The sequence below is a fragment of the Oncorhynchus keta genome, chromosome 1 (assembly GCF_023373465.1).
Source record: "Oncorhynchus keta strain PuntledgeMale-10-30-2019 chromosome 1, Oket_V2, whole genome shotgun sequence".
Taxonomy (NCBI): domain Eukaryota; kingdom Metazoa; phylum Chordata; class Actinopteri; order Salmoniformes; family Salmonidae; genus Oncorhynchus; species Oncorhynchus keta.
The window spans coordinates 44946686-44970006 of record NC_068421.1 but is presented as its reverse complement, the minus strand read 5'-3'; the positions used below and the strand labels follow the sequence as shown (position 1 = coordinate 44970006).

General features: G+C 41.5%; 1 protein-coding gene across 2 annotated transcripts; it reads right to left on the bottom strand.

Moving 5' to 3' along the window:
• Positions 1 to 1887: 1887 nt before the first annotated feature.
• On the bottom strand, positions 1888 to 18627 carry LOC118386205 (transcobalamin-1-like). Of its 2 annotated transcripts, none has more exons than XM_052525907.1 (5): positions 18527 to 18627; positions 3307 to 3342; positions 3066 to 3210; positions 2644 to 2783; positions 1888 to 2276 (listed from the first exon to the last, which is right to left on the bottom strand). In XM_052525907.1, exons 1-5 carry the CDS (start codon positions 18585 to 18587, stop codon positions 2215 to 2217), a joined length of 444 nt encoding a protein of 147 aa, XP_052381867.1. In that variant the 5' UTR covers positions 18588 to 18627; the 3' UTR covers positions 1888 to 2214. The 2 variants fall into 2 exon arrangements, with proteins under 2 accessions (XP_052381867.1, XP_035629642.1); XM_035773749.1 differs by lacking the exon at positions 18527 to 18627 and adding an exon at positions 3686 to 3749.
• Positions 18628 to 23321: the final 4694 nt, after the last annotated feature.

Genomic DNA, 23321 nt, shown 5'->3' with positions numbered 1-23321 from the left:
TTTTTCTTTACGTATAGTAAATTTAGCAAATTAGTAACATATTGTATGTCGGGGCTTGATATGTTTTCCAGTTTCTTGAAATACTTTGCAAATGCAACTTATTTTTATGTGAAAAGGGAAATGGTCAAGTCATTCCTCTTACATTTTAATTGATGCTCGTATCGAGAGCAACTTAAGTGAATACATTTTTACACGGGGAATTGAACCCACAACCCTAGCGTTGCAAGCGCCATGCTCTACCAAATGAGCCACATCATCACAATCCACAGGACCAAGGCGCAGCGTACGTAAGAGTTCCACATCTCTATTACAAAGTGAAACTTCAGCAAAACAAACCAATGAATACCGAAACGTGACTACATCGTGCACATACACAAAACAATATCCCACAAACATAGGTGGGAAAAATGGACCCCTAAATATGATCCCCAGAGGCAACGATTACCAGCTGCCTCTAATTGGGAACCATACAAAACACCAACATGGAAATATAGAGCTAGAACACCCCCTAGTCACACCCTTACCTACTACACCATCGAGAAACAAGGGCTCTGTGGTCAGGTTGTGACAATTATGCATTGTTTTTCTTCGTGGTGATGGAAAGTCTACAGTTACAAACCTATATGACCAGTTTTTAGTTTTTGCCCATAACTTTGCACAAATTGATATAAATGTTTGAGGACAAGGTTTTGTTCTTTATGGATTCCATTACAATGAAGATTGTAGAGAAAAGGACAGGCCAACAACTTACAATTCCAACTATTGTATCCTTCAAGATATGATTCTTAATTATACAACTACCTTTTTTTTTGTGCCAAAGCAGTGATGCTGATTATTATTTTTTTGCCTGTGCTACAGATGTCTATTATTTTTCAGTGGGTGCTGCAGCACCCTCACCACACCTAATTCCTGCGGCTATGTGAAAAAGGCGGTCCCCATTGGGGCTGGTGTTTTCAGCCAGTCTGGAGTGTGGTTGTTATTTAGGCTGTCTGGTCTATCCGGGCTGGTGATGTGACCTTGCAGCAGAACTTGTAGAGCCAAGTCCCGACAACAGTAGAGATAACCCAATCTATAACACATTTTCATAATCTCCCATCATGTCGTAGTCACCCAGACACATTTCGTAATCTTTGGTCGCTGGTGGCTGGACATGGACAGTTCTTCTGCGGGGCAGCGGTGGCGCAGAGAACAGACAGTGGGTCCAGGTAATTTGAAAAGTAGCAGTCAGTGTCGTATCCCCTGGTGTGCTTCACTTGTCTACAAATCCCTGTTGTGTTTCCATTATCAGATATTGCACCAGTGTTTACAAGCTTTTGTTATGCCACCTCAGAGGCCTGTTCAATCATCTTGTCTCCAGGACCAGCTGGAAATGTATTCCTATGCTTCTACTCTTTGGTATTTTTATACACTATTAGACTTGTCGACATTCCAACAGAGGAGGTGCACAATCCATAGAGTGGGTGTGCAGAAAATAACACAGGGAAATCACTGTCAATGTTTGATAAGACTGATTTAAGCTCATGCATAGTATGTTAAGCCCTTTACTGAACAGTCAAACATAATATTGAAATGTTGCCAGCCATCAGCCAAGGTCACAGGCAATTCAGCTTGTAACCTTAGTGGACTACTAGTCCTTAAACCACCAAGTGCATTTTGTAAAACAAACTTGGTTTATCAAATAATCAATGCTCCATTTCCATGTAGAACCCTCTGCAGAAAGGGTTCTACGTGGAACCAAAAAGGGTTCTACTATGGGGACAGACAAAAACCCTTTTAGGTTCTAGATAGCAACTTTTTGGGGTGAAAATATATATATACACGCCCACACGTGAGTGTAAAGAATATGTACAGTAATTTCTGAAATGATTGTGTGCGCACATATAGGTATACTGTTGCAGTCATTTTGTTTCCCCGTACAAGTGGTACTCCAAAGCTACTTTTACTTTATTAACCTTTGACACAGTAATTACAAATGGAATGTTATTTTACAGTAGTTTGGGTATATAACAGTATATATATATATATATATATAATATACTATCATGGTGAAACTTGATTTTTCATTCTAAACAGTCTTAAGATTGTTCATTACTACCTTACTTTTTTCTTGTTATGACACCTTACTTTTTTCTTGTTATGGCACATGTGCAATTTATGACAACAGCACTTTTTCAAATCATGAACCAGTATCAGTCAGGTGCTTCTTCTGACTGTTCACCATTTTGTAAAATTCAGGATGATGTGGTCATTTGGTTCTGGGATGTAACAGCCAATACCTGTGAAAACAAGGTCCAAATCAGTCACTTGTGTTAACACTAATGTGCACAATTCATGTGACAAATACATTGTAAATAACACTAGCTTTTCCACTTAATGCTATAGCTTTGCTCTCTGAGAGAGAGAGAGAGAGAGAGTTCTAAACACAGTCTTAACATTGTGAGTGTGAGACTACTACTCCTCACCCACATCAGGTCTGATCACAGGTCCATTCTTCCCAGTCGGAACAAGGAGCTCCCAGTAAGTGTGCTCATTTTGTGTTTACAGTATGTGGACAATTAATGTGACAAATAGATTGTTGTAAATAACACTTGCTTTTGCCCTTAATTCTGTAGAAAGAAACAGATATTGTAAATCATGACTCGCCCACGTCAGGTCTGATCACAGATCCATTCTTCCCAGTCTGAACAAGGAGCTCCCAATAAGTGTGCTCAGCACTGTTCCCGGCAACACCATTCACGCTCTCCAGGAAAGGACCATAGTTGAGGTCCTCTGTGTAGGTAAACCTGGAAGAACAATGATCACTGACAAACATAAAATCTTTGACACACCATCTGCAAATTATAAATACACCTTACCCATTCCAAAAGCAAAGAATACCACCATTACTTTAGACATTGAAAACATGAAAATGACGTACCATTCCTTGCCATGCAATAAATCACACATTGAACTACAGAACATTGTCTGTAAATTGGCATAAACTATTGCTCAAACTGTATCATCGATATTGCATACAAATGAGCTATTCTAGAAAACCAGACAATGGAATCTAAATGTCTACTCACTTGAAGTCTGCATTGGTCTGCTGCAGTCTCCTCATGGCACCGAGTAGGATCCCTCTGAACACAATGTCAGCACTGTAGGTCTCATTGGGTGCATTGCCGATGCTGTAGACTATCGTCAAATTGATGGGGTTTGATCCATGTTCCTCTGTAATAAAATTGTAATTAAAAATGTACACTATAGGTTATTAAGAGAACATTAAAAAGATGTACATATATTCCACATTACTTTATTCCACATTACTTTCAGTCAGGATCCCAGGAACCAGCAACAGCAGAGCTGTAGAGAGAAAAGTTGCCATGATTAAACTCATCCTGTATCCAGTTGGAAGTGTACAGTGATGCAATCACTCCTTTTTATATTAAAACTTGTAGCCACTCCTTTAGGGAGTGCATTTTCTTTATCTTGGCAACATGCTGGCTAGACTGAAAATAATCTGATTTCTTTCCTTTCTCTTGCCGTAGTGCTTGACCTGTACGTTTTGTACTGCCAAACTCAACATTTAGTTTCTCATATCTTGTATGTATCACCATCAGTCAACTGTTTCAGGGGACTTTAAAAAAGGTCAACTTGACCACAATGACCTTGTATTCAACTTTCATAGATTACTTATTGTACCGACCTATAGTAGCCTGAGTACCAGTCTCTTTAGTTAACGTTCCACTCGTCATTGCCAATGAGTGCCAATTCCTCTTTTCAGAGGTGCAAACGTTTGTCGGCAGATAAACATTTGACAATCCTACCAGTGTGTCTGAGCTTTTATATTCTAGATCGCACCTTTTTTTCAAAGAGCTCTACCGAAGTAAAAATCTTGTGCAGTGACTAGCCCAACAGTGAAGGTCCTGAAGTGGGGTGGGGACCCCAACCAAAACTTCCTTATGGTCCTGAAAAGGCTAAGGTCTGTGAACAAAGGATACATTAAACCTTCAGCTTCAGACAACATAGACTGTGAGAACATTAAATCAGTAATATTTGTAAAGTTGAGTCACTGACTATCAACCTTTTGTTTTCCTTGTGTTCAAAATATTCACACAAAAAAACATAACTGTAATAGAAGCTCCATTGTTATTCTCAGAGTCCGTATTCATGTAATAAGGAATTCCCCTCAACCAAAAATTGGGGGAAAACAAACATTATATTCCATTGACCCCCATTGTAAGAGCTAACTTCTTCATATATTTTTTGTTATACAGAAATAACAAAAAAATTGACAAAAGTGTGTTGGTTGTTCAATATGCTGTACGTAACCAGGTCATAAATCCCGACCTATGGTTCGCAATTCTCCAACATAGGGAAATAGAGCCATCGAGAAGAGCTCTGTGGCTTCAGGCTATTCATGTGGATGAGTGGGAAATGTTGGGACAAATTGTCCAAGGAGCTGGTGTCCAAGTAGGCTACACATTTTTTTTTTCACCTTTATTTAATCAGGTAGGCTAGTTGAGAACAAGTTCTCATTTACAACTGCGACCTAGCCAAGATGAAGCAAAGTAGTGCGACACAAAACAGAGTTACACATGGAATAAACAAACAGTTTTTCTATTGTGTTATTGACTGTCTATACAGTATGTGCAAATGAGGTTAGATAAGAGGTATGGCAATAAAAAGGCCATAGTGGCAAAATAATTACAATTTAGCAATTAAAAACACAGGAGTGATAGATGTGCAGAAGATGAATGTGCAAAGAGAGATACTAGGGTGCAAAGGAGAGAAGAAAAAAAAGAACAGTATGGGGATGAGGTAGTTGGATGGGCTATTTACAGATGGGCTATGTACAGGTGCAGTGATCTGTGAGCTGCTCTGACAGCTGGTGCCTAAAGTTAGTAAGGGAGATACGAGTCTCCAGCTTCAGTGATTATTGCAATTCGTTCCAGTCTTTGGTATCAGAGAACTGGAAGGAAAGGCAGCCAAAGAAGGAATTTCCTTTGGTGACCAGTGAAATATACCTGCTGGAGCACGTGCTACAGGTGGGTGCTGCTATGATGACCAGTGAGCAGAGATAAGGCGGGGCTTTACCGCGCAAAGACATAGATGACCTGGAGCCAGTGGGTTTGGCGATGAATATGAAGCAAGGGCCAGCCAACGAGAGCATACAGGTCGCAGTGGTGGGTAGTATATGGGGTTTTGGTGACAAAACGGATGGCACTGTGAAAGACTGCATCCTATTTGCTGAGTAGAGTGTTGGAGGCTGTTGTAAATGACATTGCCGAAGTCAATGTGTGTGGAAAAAAATTACATCGCAGATAAGACATTTAATAAGGAGGAGAGGCAGAATGATTACAAGCTGGAGGTTACGGCAAATTCCACAGCACCATGATTCCCTGTTATAGGTTCGGCTCAAGCTGTTGGTTTTGCATTTAGTACCAACTGGTACTTAAAAAAAAAAAATTAGATAGCCCTTCAACGGGCCTTTGTTTCTACTGCCCTGGGGAGTGTTGAAAGAACCCCCAATACAGTTCCCTTCTTTTTGTTGAAGTCACGTCTCTGCATCTCATTTTGTGCTATCCCGCTTAGGATCGTGTTAGTGAATGGGTATAGCCTTTGACAATTACTTTTAATGGAGGCCATCAAATCATTCAGAATGGTTTTCAACATCCCAGAAAAGTGATAGGGTTGAGTCTTTTGAATCCGGTATCAGGAAGAATAAGTCTTTAATTAAATTCAAGCAATAAATGGTAAATGCAATTTTCGTATATACGGGCTCTCTGTCCCACCTCGCAGGGCAAACAGAGAACTGACCAGATGTTCGTAAACAGTTGTTCTTATACTGTGATAGACATAATTCCAACCCGTCTGTTGGCCTATCACAGTAGAGGCTGAGCGTGGTTTTAGACTTGCTCAGCCTATCGCAGGCGCTCAGACTAGTCCTAGCCTCTTGGCGTCCTTGGAGCCAGACATCTGCTGTTGTGTAGATTAACTCTGTGTTGGTACCACACTCTAGTTGTAACAGTTGCTCAGTTCCTGCTATTGTGTTGTTCAGTATTTTTGCATCTCAGTTAAACCTCGCAATGACCACCCCTCCCTATACCTGACAATATATACCTATACCTAACCACAACTTTGTAACATGCAGCAAGTCACACCATGTGCTCAATAGTCACACACAGACAGGCAAGGCAAATGTAGCAAACAGTACACCGCTTTGCAACATGCAAGTCACACCATGTTACTCAGTTCTTGTCACACACACACACACAGATAGACAAAGCAGCTGTTGTTCAGACAAAGCAGCTGTTGTTCAAACAATTCAATCTTAAGTAATATGGTAGCGGGTTTAAACTGCATTAATCCTAAATCCTTACAAAAGACAGTTGAAAGTTCCAATACTTTCAGCAAGGAAAGCATATTAACGCGTAGTTACCCCTGCAAGCTCCTTGTAGTTGTCCTTGTTAACGGAACTTTCCCTCTCACCGTGTCCTCCTAAAAGCATATTCTTGCATGCCCTGCTTTTGTTGACGCTGAACAATCAATGTTCTTCAGGTCACTGCACCCACCTTCCGACCAAGGCTGACTTACCAAATAGACCAGCAATACAGGCGACCTGATGAAAGGCTCCCTGCTAACCATCTATACTTTTGATTAAAGTTATTATTGAACGCCCTCACCTTTTCATCAGTCTTCATGAAACTGATCAAGCAGAGGTCAACCCTCGCTTTTTAATTTGCACCTTTTCCGTGTACCCCAGAGAATGAGAGGGGTTCAACCAAGAAGTCCACAATATTCGACAGCGTTGGCCATTCTACCATTCTGGTAGAGAAAATTACACTTGTGCTGGGAGCTAGCAAATAAATTGCACTAACACAAAAATAAAGTTATAAAACCAAGAAAACAATTTATAATATACCTCAGTCTCCTGTAATTCGAAAAAAAAACGAATTTGAATAATATCCCAATAATGCTTAACTATCACTCTTCACTCGTAATCTCTATCCAACAATGTCACCAAGCTTCTCAACACATAGAACCCACATATTGCTCTGTGGCACAATCCCAATACAACTCACTAGGTTTGTTCTCTGATCCTAATTCTATGATTGGATGGACAACATGTCAGTTCATACTGCAAAAGCTTTGATTGGTTGGAGCATATCCTGCGGGAGTGGTCATAATTACCATCTATGTCCACGGAAGGGGGTGAGGCCTACGAGCCACCTAGATTTTGCATTGAAGTCTATGTAGCCAGAGGACAGAAGCTAGCTGTCCTTTGGCTACACCATGGCGTTACCCCAGACAGTGCTGTTGAAGTTACTGTAGACCTTCCTTGCAAAACAGTGTATGTTAAAGCAATTATTTGGTGACATGAATATTTAGTATAGTTTTATCTGAAAAGGATAACTAACTATTTACATATTTATGACATTTCACTGAGGATGGTCCTCCCCTTCCTCCTCTGAGGAGCCTCCACTGCTGTACACACAATAATTTCAGAAATATCCTTATACCACACACACACATATGACTCTCTAGTGAATTTAACAATATGTCTCAAGTAAAAGTCTTGGGTGGTGAGTTGGTACAATTCCAAGTCTGGGAAGTTAAAACCACCCTCAGACTTAGAATAAAAAGGAATGCATTACATCTATGAGTTTTATTATTTTATTTAGCCTCCCTACCACTGAGGAAGTACAGTTCCCGCTCAGCCCAGTCAAAATTGTTCGCTGCTCTGGCTCCCCAATGGTGGAACACACTCCCTCACGACGCCAGGACAGCGGAGTCAATCACCACCTTCCGGAGACACCTGAAACCCCACCTCTTTAAGGAATACCTAGGATAGGATAAAGTAATCCTTCTCACCCCCCCCCCCCCTTAAAAGATTTAGATGCACTATTGTAAAGTGGCTGTTCCACTGGATGTCATAAGGTGAATGCACCAATTTGTAAGTCGCTCTGGATAAGAGCGTCTGCTAAATTACTTAAATGTAAATGTAAATGTATTTGCCCATATAAAGTCTTATGGCCGAGTATACATTTTTAAAGAATGTCTTCAGTTGGGTAAATGGTATTACCGAGAATAAATATGAAAACTTTGGGAGCCGTGCCATTCTGAAGAGGGAAATTCTACCTGTAAGATTTTCAGGAATATTCTTCCATTTAAATAGATCTGCTTTCATTATGTTGAGTAATGGGATAAAGTTATTTTTTAATGGTACACTTAAAGAATTGTTGTATATCAAGAGTTATTATTTTTTTCTATTGCCATTACTTCAGTTTTTCCAAAGTTAATTTTATATCCTGAGACTTGAGTTCAGATTTATTTATTTTAGAAAATGTAGTTCTCAATATTGGTCAGGTATATCAGGAGATCGTCAGCAAATAAAATTTTTATATTTTTACGTTTAGTTTGGTAAACAAAGACCGATACGTGTTACGTTTGGGTTCTGTCTAATTCTTTCTAAGCGGTTTAATTGTCAGTGCAAACAGGAGGGGGAGAGGGGACATCCCTGTATTGTGCCATTTCTAATGCAATTTCTTAAGAAAACATATGTTTATATTTTTTCTTGAGGATATTTATATACCATTAGTATTAAATGTATTATTTCAGCTGGAAAGTTCAAGGCTTTCAACGTTTGTATTAGAAAAGGCAATTCAAGACAGTCAAAAGCCTTTTTGGCATTAAAGCCATTATTGTTAAGTCTATGTATTGTATTATAAAGTGTTATTGTATTTGCTTGTCTATTTTTAATAAACCCTGTTTGATTGATATGCATCTTAAGACTTGCAATTATTTTGCATAAGCTTTTATATTACTTTGTTGTTGCAATTTATTAGAGTTATGGTCTTTAATCAGCAGGGGACTCTAAAGATTTTAATATAACTGAAATAACATGGAACTAGGAAGTACTGAGTTGAGTGATACAATACATGAACAAAAGTATGTGGACACCTGATTGTTGAATATCTCATTCCATAATCACGGGCATTAGTCTGGGTTGTACCACTTTGCTGCTATAACAGCCATTCCTGGTGCTTTTCTCTGCGTGAATGTTTTAACACGGTCTATTTTTGGGTGATCTCTATTTTACCTGATTTTTTGTCTGCTGAGAGTTCAGGGTTGTCGATTAAGGCTGTAGGATCGGTCCAACTGTTTAATAATGATTTATATAGATTTCCATACATTTTTTAAAGTTGTTAATCCCGTTGTGGTTTCTAATTAACTAACTTGTATCGTCATCTTAAAAAACTGGTTTGAAGTGTATTGATTTTGTGAGGGTTGTGTAAGGGTTTCAGGTTTATTTGCTATTAAGTAGTAATTTGAGTTTAATCTGTCGTTGGCTTTGTTCAAAAGTTAAAGATCATATTCCTGCTTAAAATTGAAATATATATTTTCTTCTATAACTTGAAATAAATAACTCTTAAAAAAATAAAACTTTACTTTTTTTTTTAAAAGATGGTAATTTAGTAACCCAGACTAAACTTTTGAGCCAGTAAATTGTTGAGTGCATGTTGGGAGGAAAAAAAGTACATTCTTGAATAGTTTGTTTTACTTTGAGAAAAAAAAAGGAGTAGTCTTTTGTAGTTGTGCATTATCTCCAGGTGTCATGTAAATTATTTGTAGATAAGACATTTTTCAGCCTCTCATTGGAGGCTCCTTGAATTTGCCTTTTTTAATTGCCATGTCTGTCAAATTCATTGAATGTGTGATTAAGGTCATCTGCTAAAATAAGTTCGTCTGGATTTGATAGCTTGAATTCTATCAACAACCCCCCAAGAATTGCTGCTGGAGGGATATACAATGACAGTGTATAATTAAGGTACAACTCAACATAAAAAAAATGTATTTTTGGTCCGCTTTTTGATAGACATACATTTATCTGTACATAGTTTAGTGCTCTGTTGCGCTACCCTAGCAAACTTGGGTACTAAATCAGCTTACTTCCGGTTCAGAACACATTCCCAGTACAAGCTTCATCTTTCTTACTTACGAGGCTTTGGCTAAAGATAAAGTAGGCACCTTTTGTTTGAGTCACTAGTACATGCTTTCATTAATTCAAGTTGTACTTTCTAGAATAAGTATGTTTTTACCTAGCCTTCATGATGATGCTAAACTAATGTGTGCTAACTAATTGCCATAGAAAATACATTGGGTGTTAGCCTATCTTTGACACGCAACTTCCTGTACTTTATCTGGCTAATGTGCATGCCTAGGAATCTTTCCGTTACAAGATGATAGTTGTAATTATGTTGTATGTATACTTAGTACGCATATTGCTGTTTTAGTCATTTTGTGGCACTTTTCTAGTCAGGTACATTTTCTCCTTTCTGCAACGTTATTTTGGCAAGCTAGGCCTATTGACTATCATGAGCTTGTTGTAGTTAGTATATTGGGTCAGGATATTCTTTACGTGTATGCAGTTGTGTGAATGTGTGCAGATAATTTTGCAATAATATTTGCTATATTCTGTACTTTAAATGTACACATACCGTGAGGGCATAACAATACATTTAAAAAAAAGACTACACAGCAGGACCAGCCAAAGAGAGTGGATCCCTTCTACACGTCTCGATCCAACCTCTTTAGCCATCAGACTCCACAGAGTTAACCCAGCTCATTATGAAACAAGATTATCAAGGTAACAGACATCCTTCAGCATTCAGACTCAGAGGACAGCACATACACTCTGGGGACCAGGTCATGGTGCTCAAGCTTTAGAGACCAATATATCTGATCTGACATCAGTTAGTCCTGAAGACAGACCTAAGCGCTTTAGTTGAGACATTCGAGCCACTAACCTGTCATCAGCTAGTGCTGCAACCACCAGGGCTCCTGCAAAAGCAGAGGCTTCCTATGCAACAAGGGAAGCTGACATGATACGAGAACAGGGCTGCATAAAAGAGCATCATAGGGTTACAGCGGAATTAGCTAGAAGAAAAGCTGAGGTAACGGCACACTTACATATTCTCAAGTAGGAGAAAGCTGCCACAGCAGCCATAGCTGAAGTTCTCGGAGTAGCCGGCGATTATTTAAACAGAGAGACATGCTGTTTGTTAGAAACCCAGACGGCACACCTCTCAGCGTAACGCACCCGTGAGTATACACTGCTCATCCACCTCACAACACAAAGCCATTGAGACCATCAAATGTCCAATTAGCAGGGGTCAACTTTGATAGTCAGACTCTACAATACAGAACCAGACCACCAATCCGAAAAAGTCGAGCCTACCTACCCGTCAGTCCTACAGTTCATCCTAAGCAAGCGAAGACAAGCAGCGATCCAAGCCTCACCTTCTTGAACACAGGCGGCTCCAACTCCACCCGAGAAGCATAACAAAGAACACAGAACACCAGTGTCCATACGGAAGACAGATGTCTCATCTGAGTATGAAGCCAACCACGCTAGTCTCTCAGGGAAGAAAGTTGTCCTCTGCACAACAAGCCTCATCCGCTGAGAAGATGCTGCAGCTTCAGGAGCAAGACACTAGATTCGTATCTCGAGGACAGCCACGTGTTAGTTTCAACCAGTCATCTCACAAATGATTGTGAAAAAGTGTTGCTGTGCAAAGAATGCAACAGTGATAGACATCCGGGGCCAGCCTGATGGAGAACAGAGAACTTTGCTACGAAAGAAAATCATGGTTTGCCGCAAAAGGAGAGTGCAACACGTGCAGTAACCTCTAAGTGCACTGAGATCTGTGGAGATGCAGTCAGCTCTAGCTCATGCGTCAAGATATGCTTAATCAAAGTGTATCCTGCTGGCCACAGACTGTACGCTCTCTTAGACAAACAAAGAAAGTCTTTAGCAAGAACGCAGCTCACTCTCCCCAGTCTCATAGAATGTGACATGATGCCAGAAGACCGATCAGAGATCCCCTCACCTGAAGTTGCACTTAATCACCCTCATCTGAAGCCAGTTGCAGACAAGATTCCAGCACTGGACTTAGACGCAGCAATCCTCCTCCTGCTTGGAAGAGATACTGAGAATGCGCAAAGTCAGAGAACAGTACAACGGGATGGACTATGCACCCTACATGATTCCACACTCCAAGACTGCTTCCATCACGTGGACTGGGATATGTTTCGTATTGCGTCAAACATTGACGAAATCGGTGAGCGAGTTCATTAGAACGTGCATTGAAGATGTCATTCCCATAGCAACGATTAAAACATTCCCAAACCAGAAACCGTGGATTGATGGCAGCATTCACGTGAAACTGAAAGCATGAACCACTGCTTTTAATCAGGGCATGGTGACCGGAAACATGACCGAATACAAACAGTGTAGCTATTCCCTCCGCAAGGCAATCAAACTAGATAAGCGTCAGTATAGAGACAAAGTAGAATCGCAATTCAATGGCTCAGACACAAGAGGTATGTGGCAGGGTCTACAGTCAATCACGGATTACAAAAAGAAAACCAGCCCAGTCACGGACCAGGATGTCTTGCTCCCAGGGCAGACTAAATAACTTTTTTGCCTGCTTTGAGGACAATACAGTGCCACTGACACGGCCTGCAACCAAAACATGCACTCTCCTTCACTGCAGCAGAGGAGAGTAAAACATTTAAACGTGTTATCCCTCGCAAGGCTTCAGGCCCAGACGGCATCCGCAGGCGTGCCCTCAGAGCATGCGCAGACCAGCTGGCTGGTGTGTTTACGGACATATTCAATCTAACCTTATCCCAGTCTGCTGTTCCCACATGCTTCAAGAGGGCCACCATTGTTCCTGTTCCCAAGAAAGCTAAGGTAATTGAGCTAAACGACTACCGCCCCGTAGCACTCACTTCCGTCATCATGAAGTGCTTTGAGAGACTAGACATATCACCTCCATCCTACCTGACACCCTAGACCCACTCCAATTTGCTTACCACCCAAATGGGTCCACAGACGATGCAATCTCAACCACACTGCCCTAACCCATCTGGACAAGAGGAATACCTATGTGAGAATGCTGTTCATCGACTACAGCTCAGCATTTAACACCATAGTACCCCCCAAACTCGTCATCAAGCTCAAGACCCTGGGTCTCAACCCCGACCTGTGCAACTGGGTACTGGACTTCCCGACGGGCCGCCCCCAGGTTGTGAGGGTAGGTAACAACATCTCCACCCCGCTGATCCTCAACACTGGGGCCCCACAAGGGTGCGTTCTGAGCCCTCTCCTGTACTCCCTGTTCACCCACAACTGCGTGGCCATGCACGCCTCCAACTCAATCATCAAGTTTGCGGACGACACAAGTGGTAGGCTTGATTACCAACAACGACGAGACGGCCTACAGGGAGGAGGTGAGGGCCCTCGGAGTGTGGTGTCAGGAAAATAACCTCACACTCAAAACTAAGGAGATGATTGTGGACTTAAGGAAACAGCAGAGGAAGCACCCCCTTATCCACATCGATGGGACAGTAGTGGAGAGGGTAGTAAGTTTTAAGTTCCTCGGCATACACATCACAGACAAACTGAATTGGTCCACCCACACAGACAGCGTCGGGAATAAGGCGCAGCAGCGCCTCTTCAACCTCAGGAGGCTGAAGAAATTCGGCTTGTCACCAAAAGCACACAAACTTCTGATGCACAAGCGAGAGCATCCTGTCGGGCTGTATCGCCGCCCGGTACGGCAACTGCTCCGCCCACAACCATAAGGCTCTCCAGAGGGTAGGGAGATCTGCACAACGCATCACCGGGGGCAAACTACCTGCCCTCCAGGACACCTACACCACCCGATGTCACAGGAAGGCCACGAGCAAATTCTCTACTGAACATGAGCAATGTTACTGGGACATACCACTCCCAGAAGAGAAAGTAACTCAGTGGAAGCTGTGGAAAGACACATTGATGGAACTCGAACAGCTCACCATCCACCATATGTCCCCGTCTCCTTGTCCTTCATGCAGCAGAGAACTTTGCGTTTTCTCAGACACATCCACTATGGCCATACCAGCTGTATCATACCTCAGAGTGGTCGACTTCGAAGGACAAAGTCAAGTTGGGTTCATCATGAGAAAATCCAAACTTGCGCCACAACCTGCTCACACTGTTCCACGCCTAGAGCTTTGTGCCGCTGGGTTTAGCGGTTGAGATGGCAGACCTGATCAAAAATGAAATGGACATTGAGATTCATGCAGTGAAGTTGTACACAAATAGCAATATTGTGCTGTGATATATTCACAACGCATCTAGAAGATCCTACATTTATGTATCAAACAGAGTTACACGTATAAGAAAGTCCACACACCCAGAACAGTGGCACCACGTCAACATGGAAGTAGGCCTGTGCCAGCAGCTTCCCTCAAGCTCACTTACTGGTTCTTGGGTCCAGCCTTCCTGACAAGAACAGACAAAAATGTCTACTCAAAGACCTTCAAACTTGTTGGACCAAGTTCAGACAGATACAGAAATCCAGCAGCAAGTCACAACCTTCACTACCAAAGCTACTGGAGGCCAGCTTGGCCCACAGGATTGAACGATTTTCCAGCTGGAAGTCGCTCACCCGAGCAACAGCAAAGCTCATACAGCTAGGCCAAATCCTTCTCCAGGGCAGTAACAACTGCAAGAGCAACCATCTTGCACCAAAACCACCATCATTAGATGCATACAGCAAGAAGTCTTTGAAGAGGAAATGAAGTACCCCCAAACACAGTCCACTCAAGAAGCTGAACCCAATCATTGATGAAGACAAGTTGATGAGAATCGGAGGCCGCCCATCTGCAGCTGATATGATGTGGGAAGAGAACCGCCTCATCCTCCCCAAGAATAGCCACTGTTGGTAAGATACTACCATGAGCAAGTTGCACACCAGAGTCATCACTTCACTGAAGGTGCAGTCCGGTCAGCTGGATTGTGGATTGTTGGAAGTAAAAAGTTGGTACCCAGTGTGGTCTATAAGTGTGTAACCTGCAGGAAACTCCAAGTAAAACTGGAAGAGCAAAAAAGAAGTCAAACTTACCTGAGGATAGACTTAGATTCACTGAGGAACATGACCTCACGCCGGACCAGAGGAGGCAGCGCAAAGAGTAAACGCTGGGCCGGCATGTTCTCCTGCATGAGTACAAGAGCAGTGCACAGAGGTGATTGAGTCAGTCTACCCCCAGCTTCATCAAACTGAGAAGAATACCTTGTGACACTCCAGTCATGTAGAAAATGTACAATGGACAATCGACAAACCTAACCTGCAAGATGTCTTCTTACTGAAGGACACTCAGGTCCACAGAAACTAATGGCTTTGATGGAAACTGAAAACTGAACCCATCAGTGACAACAAAGTTTGAAGTCAAGGTCATGAGACAGGGCACTCCTAAGCCTCTTAGGGATCCGATCCTGCTAGTGGGATCAAAATTGACAACATCCGGTGAAGTTGGAGCACGCCAAATTCAATATTAAACATACAAGTGTCCTACATAATTTAAAAGCTTAACTTGTTAATTTAATCATGTTGTCAGATTTCAAAAAGGCTTTACAGTGAAAGCATACCATGTGATTATCTGAGGACAGCGCCCCACATCAAAATACTTTTTCAAAACAGCACAGGTATCACAAAAATCACAAATAGCGATTGAATAAATCACTTACCTTTGAAGATCTTCCTCTGTTTGCAATCCCAAGGGTCCCAGCTACAGAATGAATGGTCGTTTTGTTTGATAAAGTCATTATTTATATCCAAAAAAGTCTGTTTAGTTGGCGCCTTTGATTTCAGTAATCCACTCGTTCAACAGGCATACAAACAAATCCAAAAAGTTACTAGTAAAGTTTGTCCAAACAAGTCAACCAATGTTTCTAATTAAAATAAACAATACAATTTAAGACGGAGAACAGTATGTTCAATAGGAAAGATAAATAACGAAGAGTGCGCACCTCGTTCAAGCGCGCAACAAGACTACTACTGCAATCTGGGTCCTTTTTATTTGTATATCCCATAGACTTGCATTGAAATGGCCTGTGGACCTAAAAAAAAATATTCTACATGGATTTCTCTCTGGGTTTTGCCTGCCATATCAGTTCTGTTATACTCAGACATTATTTTAACAGTTTTAGAAACTTCAGAGCGTTCTCTATCCAATGCTACCAATTATATGCAAATGGCCCTGAGTAACAGGCCTCTGGGCCTGAGTAACAGGCAGTTGACTTTGGGCACGTCATTCAGCCGAACACTGCCCCCTAGCCCTAAGAGCTGCCAAAGTAGTGGCAGGCGAGGAGGGTTCTGATAACTTCAGTATATGTCCAGTATACGTCCATCTGTATATAGTATTATATTGCTCTACTCATGTCATGTTGGCTAGCTAGGCGTATTGCATTGTTAGCTCGTGATGGTTTTATGTATTGTGTCTGGCTATTCTTTACATGTATGCATTTATGTGGGAATTATATTTTTTTGCTTTGGGGAGGAATGTGTGTTTTTATTATTATTTTTGTATTTCTTTACCCCTTTTTCTCACCAATTTCGTGACCTCCAATTGGTAGTTACAGTCTTCTCCCATCACTGCAACTCCCACACAAACTCGGGAGAGCCGAAGTTGAAGAGTCACGCGTCCTCCCGAAATTCAAGCCGCACTGCTTGACACACTGCTTGCTTAACCCGGAAGCCAGCCGCACCAATGTGTGACCGGGGCAGCTCTAGCAGGGCAGAAATTTGACGAACTGCCTTGTTGGAAAGGTGGCATATTATGACGGTGCCATGTTGAAAGTCACTGAGCTTTTCACTAAGGCCATTTTACTGCCAGCATGACTGATCGGTTTTATACACCTGTCAGCAATAGGTGTGGCTGAAATAGCCAAAACTACTAATTTGAAGGGGTGTCCACATACAGAATATATACAAAAGCATGTTGTGCAAGCTAGAGAATATGCTGACATTAGCTAGCTAGCTAATCATTTGGCTATGGGCTGGCACTGGCAGTTTGGGATTATGGAGAGTGAATTAAATTGTTTCATCATCTTGCTAGGTAGTTATCTGGCTAGTATCAACAAGCGTTTTCTACAAATGAACAACCTTAGCTAGGAAGCTCTAGCTGCGCTAACATAGGAATCTGTGCGACACACATGGACATGAATTGCCAAACAACGCTAGACCTCCTGCCACATTCTGGTTTGAAGTGTTTTAACAAGGCTGAGTGGCGGACGACTTCAAGGTCTTTGCTGTGTAAACGGAAAAGAGATTAACTGCCGGCACTATTCAGAGGCAGGCAAATAACTCTCATTCCTACCAGGTCCAGAAGTGGGGTTGGGGCCCCGGACCAAAACTCACTTATGGCCCCGAAAAGGTTAAGGCCTGTGAACAATGGATACATTAAACCTTCAGTTTCAGACAACATAAAGGATGGGGAAATGAGAGAATAGATAACATTAATTCAGAATTCTTTGAAAAGTTGAGTCAATGACTGTCAACCTTCCTTGTTTTCAAAATATTCACAAAAACATACTGTAATAGAAGCTTATTCATGTCATAAGGAGGAATTCCCCTCAACCACACTCACAAATCAGGGAAAACAAACATTCTTTCCCCATTGTAAAAGAGCCAACTTCATAAGTTTTTTTGTTACACAGAATTAACCAAAAATGACAAGTGCACTGCACTGTTGTTCAACATACTGTACATGTAACCAGGTCAAAAATCACTACCTACAGTTCGCAATGCTCCCACATAGGGCAATAGAACCTGCGAGAAGAGCCCTGTGGCTTCATGGCTGCAATGAAAGTGAACTGTGTTTATGTGTGATCAGGAGTGTATTCATTCGGCCGATTCTGTTGAAAAATGTTTTATACAGAAGCAAACAGAATTAAACTAGGATAAACCAGGTCCAATAGAAGACTCATTTGCAACCGTTGGACTAATGGTTACACCCTAGATCAGCTAGATTCAGGCAAGAATGTGCAATGCAGTATTGAATGTGTCACTGTCTGCCCATGTGTAACAGTCACCTCAAATTTCTCGACCTGTGTGCACCTACGTTGTAAACTTTTACCTTATGATGGGTAAAGGGAAAATTTGAGGATCATGTAGTAGCCTAAACCTATTGATGTTACATTGAACTGGATGTATGGATTGTGAATGACAGTCATCCAATATGCTGTAATAGAAATAAGGCCATGCTTATGAAGAAAAATAGTCTTCCTCTCTCATCTTAAACGGCACCGACAGCCACTGATATGGATGTCCGTTAAAAGTTCTCCAATGTCTGGTAAATTAAAATATTCCCGGTCATGTTGTCCACCGCAACAGAACTTTTAACACGTGCATGAAAATCGGTCACCAATTGGATGGAAACCTATAGACAACTGTGCTAATCCAGTGTCTCTTTGATTATGCCTGCACATCATGGTTCACCAGTAGCCAAACATCTAAAAGAATAAGTTAGACTAGGGTTGAATATTTTCCTGGTATTTTACAAAATGTTCCATCCTGAGAATCCCTTCTCCCAGGTAACCCAGCATTTCCTGTCCAAACCAGAAGTGTCATTCTAAAGCATATTAATATGTCTGTATTTTATTAGAGCTTTGAAACTGATGCTACTTGAGCCTGATGAGACGTACAATAAATACCTTTTATGAGACTTGACACAATCCTGTCTCGGCGCTCTACAGACAATTCCTTCAACCTCATGGCTTGGTTTTTGCTCTGACATGCACTGTCACCTGTGGGACCTTATATAGACAGGTGTGTGCCTTTCCAAATCATGCCCGATCAATTGAATTTACCACAGGTGGACTCCAATCAAGTTGTAGAAACATCTCAAGGATGATCAATGGAAACAGGGCACACCTGAGCTCAATTTTGAGTCTCATAGCAAAGGATATGAATACATATGTAAATAAGTTATTTCTGTTTTTAATTTTTAATACATTTTCAACTATTTCTAGAAACCTGTTTTCACTTTGTCATTATGGGGTATTGTGTGTAGATTGCTGAGGGTTTTATTTAATTGAATCCATTTAGAATAGAACAAGGCTGTAACAAAACAAAATGTGGAAGACGTCAAGGGGTCTGAATTACCTTCCAAAGGCAGTGTATGTATTTTTTTTTACTGACAAATAAAATCAATAAATCAATCAATCCAAACTGTGTAGAGGAACAAGTGGACAAATGGAAAGAGACATCTGTTACAAAACACCTAAAAGTTTAATGACATTCAGAGATTGTCAAGCCAAGCCTTCGATACTGGGTAAGCCTTCAAGGTAGAGAGGGTTGTGTTTCCTGTTTGTCAGGATTAACATAATATACTTATTGTGGTGTTGAAAAGGCAAACCTTGTCGGTGTGTTTTGTTTATCGGTTGTGTGGTGCATTGGCACAGAAACCTGTTGGTGGAAAATTCGTTGCATATATTTTATATAATTATGTGATGAAAATGTTGAAAATCAGATTTCCTCCTATCTGATCATTTTCTGCAACCGGCTCTGATAGTGAGTAATGAAGTAGGCAGGGAGTGTGTGCTCGTCTGTAGAGGTTGGTGAACCCTCAACCTTCTGGCTCATAGCCCTGTGTGGCATAACTGTGCCACAAAAGCTAAATAGATATCCACATAATTCTATGATAATTCAACGCCTGACTATATTATGTGATAGACAGCAATTTCTGATACTCCATTATAAAATGCTGATCAACTGGCTTGTTATTGTAAGGAAAATAAATACCACATTAATCAGATAATATACCTGTCCATTACAACTGATCAAAGATTTCTGACCAAATTCGTAGTTACTACGTTTTGCCTTTAGGGCAGTAGGCTACAGTCAATGTCACAAATTTCAGTTTCCATTTATCCCATCTGAACAGTATGCAACAGTTCTCTTGGAGTGTCATAGGCCCATTTGAAGTCCCGGTCTTGTGACTGTCGAATTTATATAGAGCCTCACAATCACACTGTTATCATCCTCTTTTTCCACTTTACCACATTTTCCCCAAACATGACTTTTCTGGCCCTTCATTATCATTAACTCTCCTTTCGCAGTTATTTTCTTATTGAAATAAACTCCGACAATTGTCCTTTTTGTCTCTGCAAATTGACGTGAACTTTGTCTGCCTGTTCCCAAAAGCATTTGGCGTGTAGGCTATTTGGCGTTCATACAGTTAGGCCCTAATATTTTGGTTTATGCACTAATGCAAGATAGGCTACATTGAGATTTTATTTTAGGCTATAGATATAAATTGCACAGGAAATAAACATTTAATGAATATTTTAATGAGAAAACAATACCTTATTCAACCCACCCTTCATCCACACAATATTTAACAACGCTAAACCCGTCCGCCCCAAGGCGTCGTTGTCACCGCAGATTTCCTCCTCTTCCTCTGAAGAGGGTGAAACAAGGATCGGACCAATATGCAGCGTGGTAGGTGTCCATGGTTTTTAATAAGAAAAACTAAACATGAACACAAATACAAAATAATAAAGTGAACTGGCAACGAACCAGTCCCGTGTGGTACAAACACTGATACAGGAAACAATCACCCACAAAATACCCAAAGAATATGGCTGCCTAAATATGGTTCCCAATCAGAGACAACGATAGACAGCTGCCTCTAATTGAGAACCAATCTTGGCAACCATAGACATACAATTTACCTAGAAAGGACACAGCCCCATAAACGTACAAAACCCCTAGACAAGACAAAACACATAAATCCCCCATGTAACACCCTGACCTAACCAAAATAATAAAGAAAACAAAGATAACGACTGTCACGCCCTGGCCTTAGTTAACAGAAGTGCAGGAAAGCAATGCCTTACAGGCGGGGCTGAAGGGTACAGTCTACCGGTGTCCTAGCTATCTCGTTAGCTAGCTAGCTACCTATCCCGCATGCTGTGTACCGGAGTTAGGCTGGGCAATAGAACGAGTCAAAATTCATGGCTGAAAAATGGCAAAATATCATTGGCTAAACTGGAACACTAACACGAGCCCAAAGCAAATGAATGGCATCAACCGTTCGCAGAGCCTGTTTTGACTGGAATGACACTTAGAATTCCATTTCGCCTAAGTGGCACCAATAAATGTATCCCTTTTATTTTACCACTACAACCTGTTCTTAGGACAAAACTGAAAAATAATAACTTGTGTAGAAAGTGAACATCCGCACCTCAATGGTGCCAAGTGTGCTTATGTCTGCATAACGAGGAAGTAGGAACTTCTGACTATTTCTGGTCTAGCATTCGATGTCAACAAAATACACTGCCCAGCCTTACATAATTAGAAAGAGGAGATTCTCATGATTAAAATGGTGTCCGACTTGAAAAAAATCTAAATGTACACATTGAGAGATATTTTGCGAAATATACCAATATACCAAAACGTTATGTTTGGCGTAAAAGCAACACAGCTCATCACCCTGAACACACCATCCCCACTGTCAAACATGGTGGTGGCAGCATCATGGTTTGGGCCTGCTTTTCTTCAGCAGGGACAGGGAAGATGGTTAAAATTGATGGGAAGATGGATGGAGCCAAATACAGGACCATTCTGGAAGAAAACCTGATGGAGTCTGCAAAAGACCTGAGACTGGGACGGAGATTTGTATTCCAACAAGACAATGATCCAAAACATAAAGCAAAATCTACAATGGAATGGTTCAAAAATAAACATATCCAGGTGGTAGAATGGCCAAGTCAAAGTCCAGACCTGAATCCAATCGAGAATCTGTGGAAAGAACTGAAAACTGCTGTTCACAAATGCTCTCCATCCAACCTCACTGAGCTCGAGCTGTTTTGCAAGGAGGAATGGGAAAAAATTTCAGTCTCTCGATGTGCAAAACTGATAGAGACATACCCCAAGCAACATACAGCTGTAATCGCAGCAAAAGGTGGCGCTACAAAGTATTAACTTAAGGGGGCTGAATAATTTTGCACACCAATTTTTCATTTTTTGATTTGTTAAAAAAGTTTGAAATATCCAATAAATGTCGTTCCACTTCATGATTGTGTCCCACTTGTTGTTGATTCTTCACAAAAAAATACAGTTTTATATCTTTATGTTTGAAGCCTGAAATGTGGCAAAAGGTCGCAAAGTTCAAGGGGGCCGAATACTTTCGCAAGGCACTGTAGCCTTTACACTGCCTGGAGGTGTGTTGGGTCATTGTCCTGTTGAAAAACGTATGATAGTCCCACTAAGCCCAAACCAGATGGGACGGCGTATCGCTGCAGAATTCTGTGGTAGCCATGCTGGTTAAGTGTGCCTTGAATTCTAAATAAATCAGTGTCACCAGCAAAGCACCCCCACATCATAACATGTCCTCCTCCATGCTTTACGGTAGGAAATACACATGCAGAGATCATCAGTTCACCAACTCCGCGTCTCACAAAGACACGGCGGTTGGAACCAAAAATCTCCAATTTGGACTCCAGACCAAAGGACAAATTTCCACTGATGTAACGTCCTTTGCTCGTGTTTCTTGGACAAAGCAAGTCTCTTCTTATGATTGGTGTCCTTTAGTAGTGGTTTTGTTGCAGCAATTCGACCGCGAATGCCTGATTCACACGGTCTCCTCTGAACAGTTGATGTTGAGATGTGTCTGTTACTTGAACTCTGTGAAGCATTTATTTGGGCATCAATTTCTGAGGCTGGTAACTCTAATGAACTTATCCTCTGCAGCAGAGGTAACTCTGGGTCTTCCATTCATGTGGCGGTCCTCATGAGAGCCAGTTTCATCATAGCGCTTGATGGTTTTTGCGACTGATTTGAAGAAACTTTCAAAGTTCTTGAAATGTTCCGTATTGACTGACGTTCATGTCTTAAAGTAATGATGGACTGTCATTTCTCTTTGCTAATTTGAACTGTTCTTGCCATAATATGGACTTGGGCTATCTTCTGTATACTGTGTGTCTTCTGTATGTGTCCAGCCTACCGGAGTCCTAGCTAGCTAGTTAGTTAGCACTCAGTCGTCCTTTGCTACCACCTGCCGAACACCTGCCCTTGAAATCGTTAACAGAACTGGGGAAAACAGTGCCCGACAGACGGGGGTGAAGTACACTGTCTACCTGTGTGCTAGCTAGCTACCCATCCCACCTGCTGTGTACTGGAGTCCTAGTTAGCTAGTGTCCTTCACTAACACCTGCTGAACATCTGCCCTCACTGTCAATAACAGAACTGCAGCATAACAGTGCCCAACAGGAGGAGTTGAAGGACATGGTCTACTGTTGTCCTAGCTAGCTAGTGTTGTCACCCTGCGTCTGCTTCTGTGGAGTTTATTAGTGGTTGGCATCCAACGTCATGGAGCATAACCCTGAGAACTTGTTTCACACACAGACTATAGAATGGGAGCATGTCTTCATTGATGTAGTGCTATTTAGCCTTTGTCCTACCTTCATTGGGCAAAAAAATGGTCCCTCTGTCACGTTCCTCTTT

Bases quoted from the DNA above. Each gene is read 5' to 3' on its own strand.
- LOC118386205 (XM_052525907.1), bottom strand. From the start codon at position 18,587: ATGAGGTTGAAGGAATTGTCTGTAGAGCGCCGAGACAGGATTGTGTCA. The intron at 2,784-3,065 runs GTGAGTAGACAT...TTGTTCTTCCAG, and splicing joins CAGACCAATGCAGACTTCAA to GTTTACCTACACAGAGGACC. The intron at 2,277-2,643 runs GCGAGTCATGAT...TTGTTTTCACAG, and splicing joins TGTGATCAGACCTGACGTGG to GTATTGGCTGTTACATCCCA.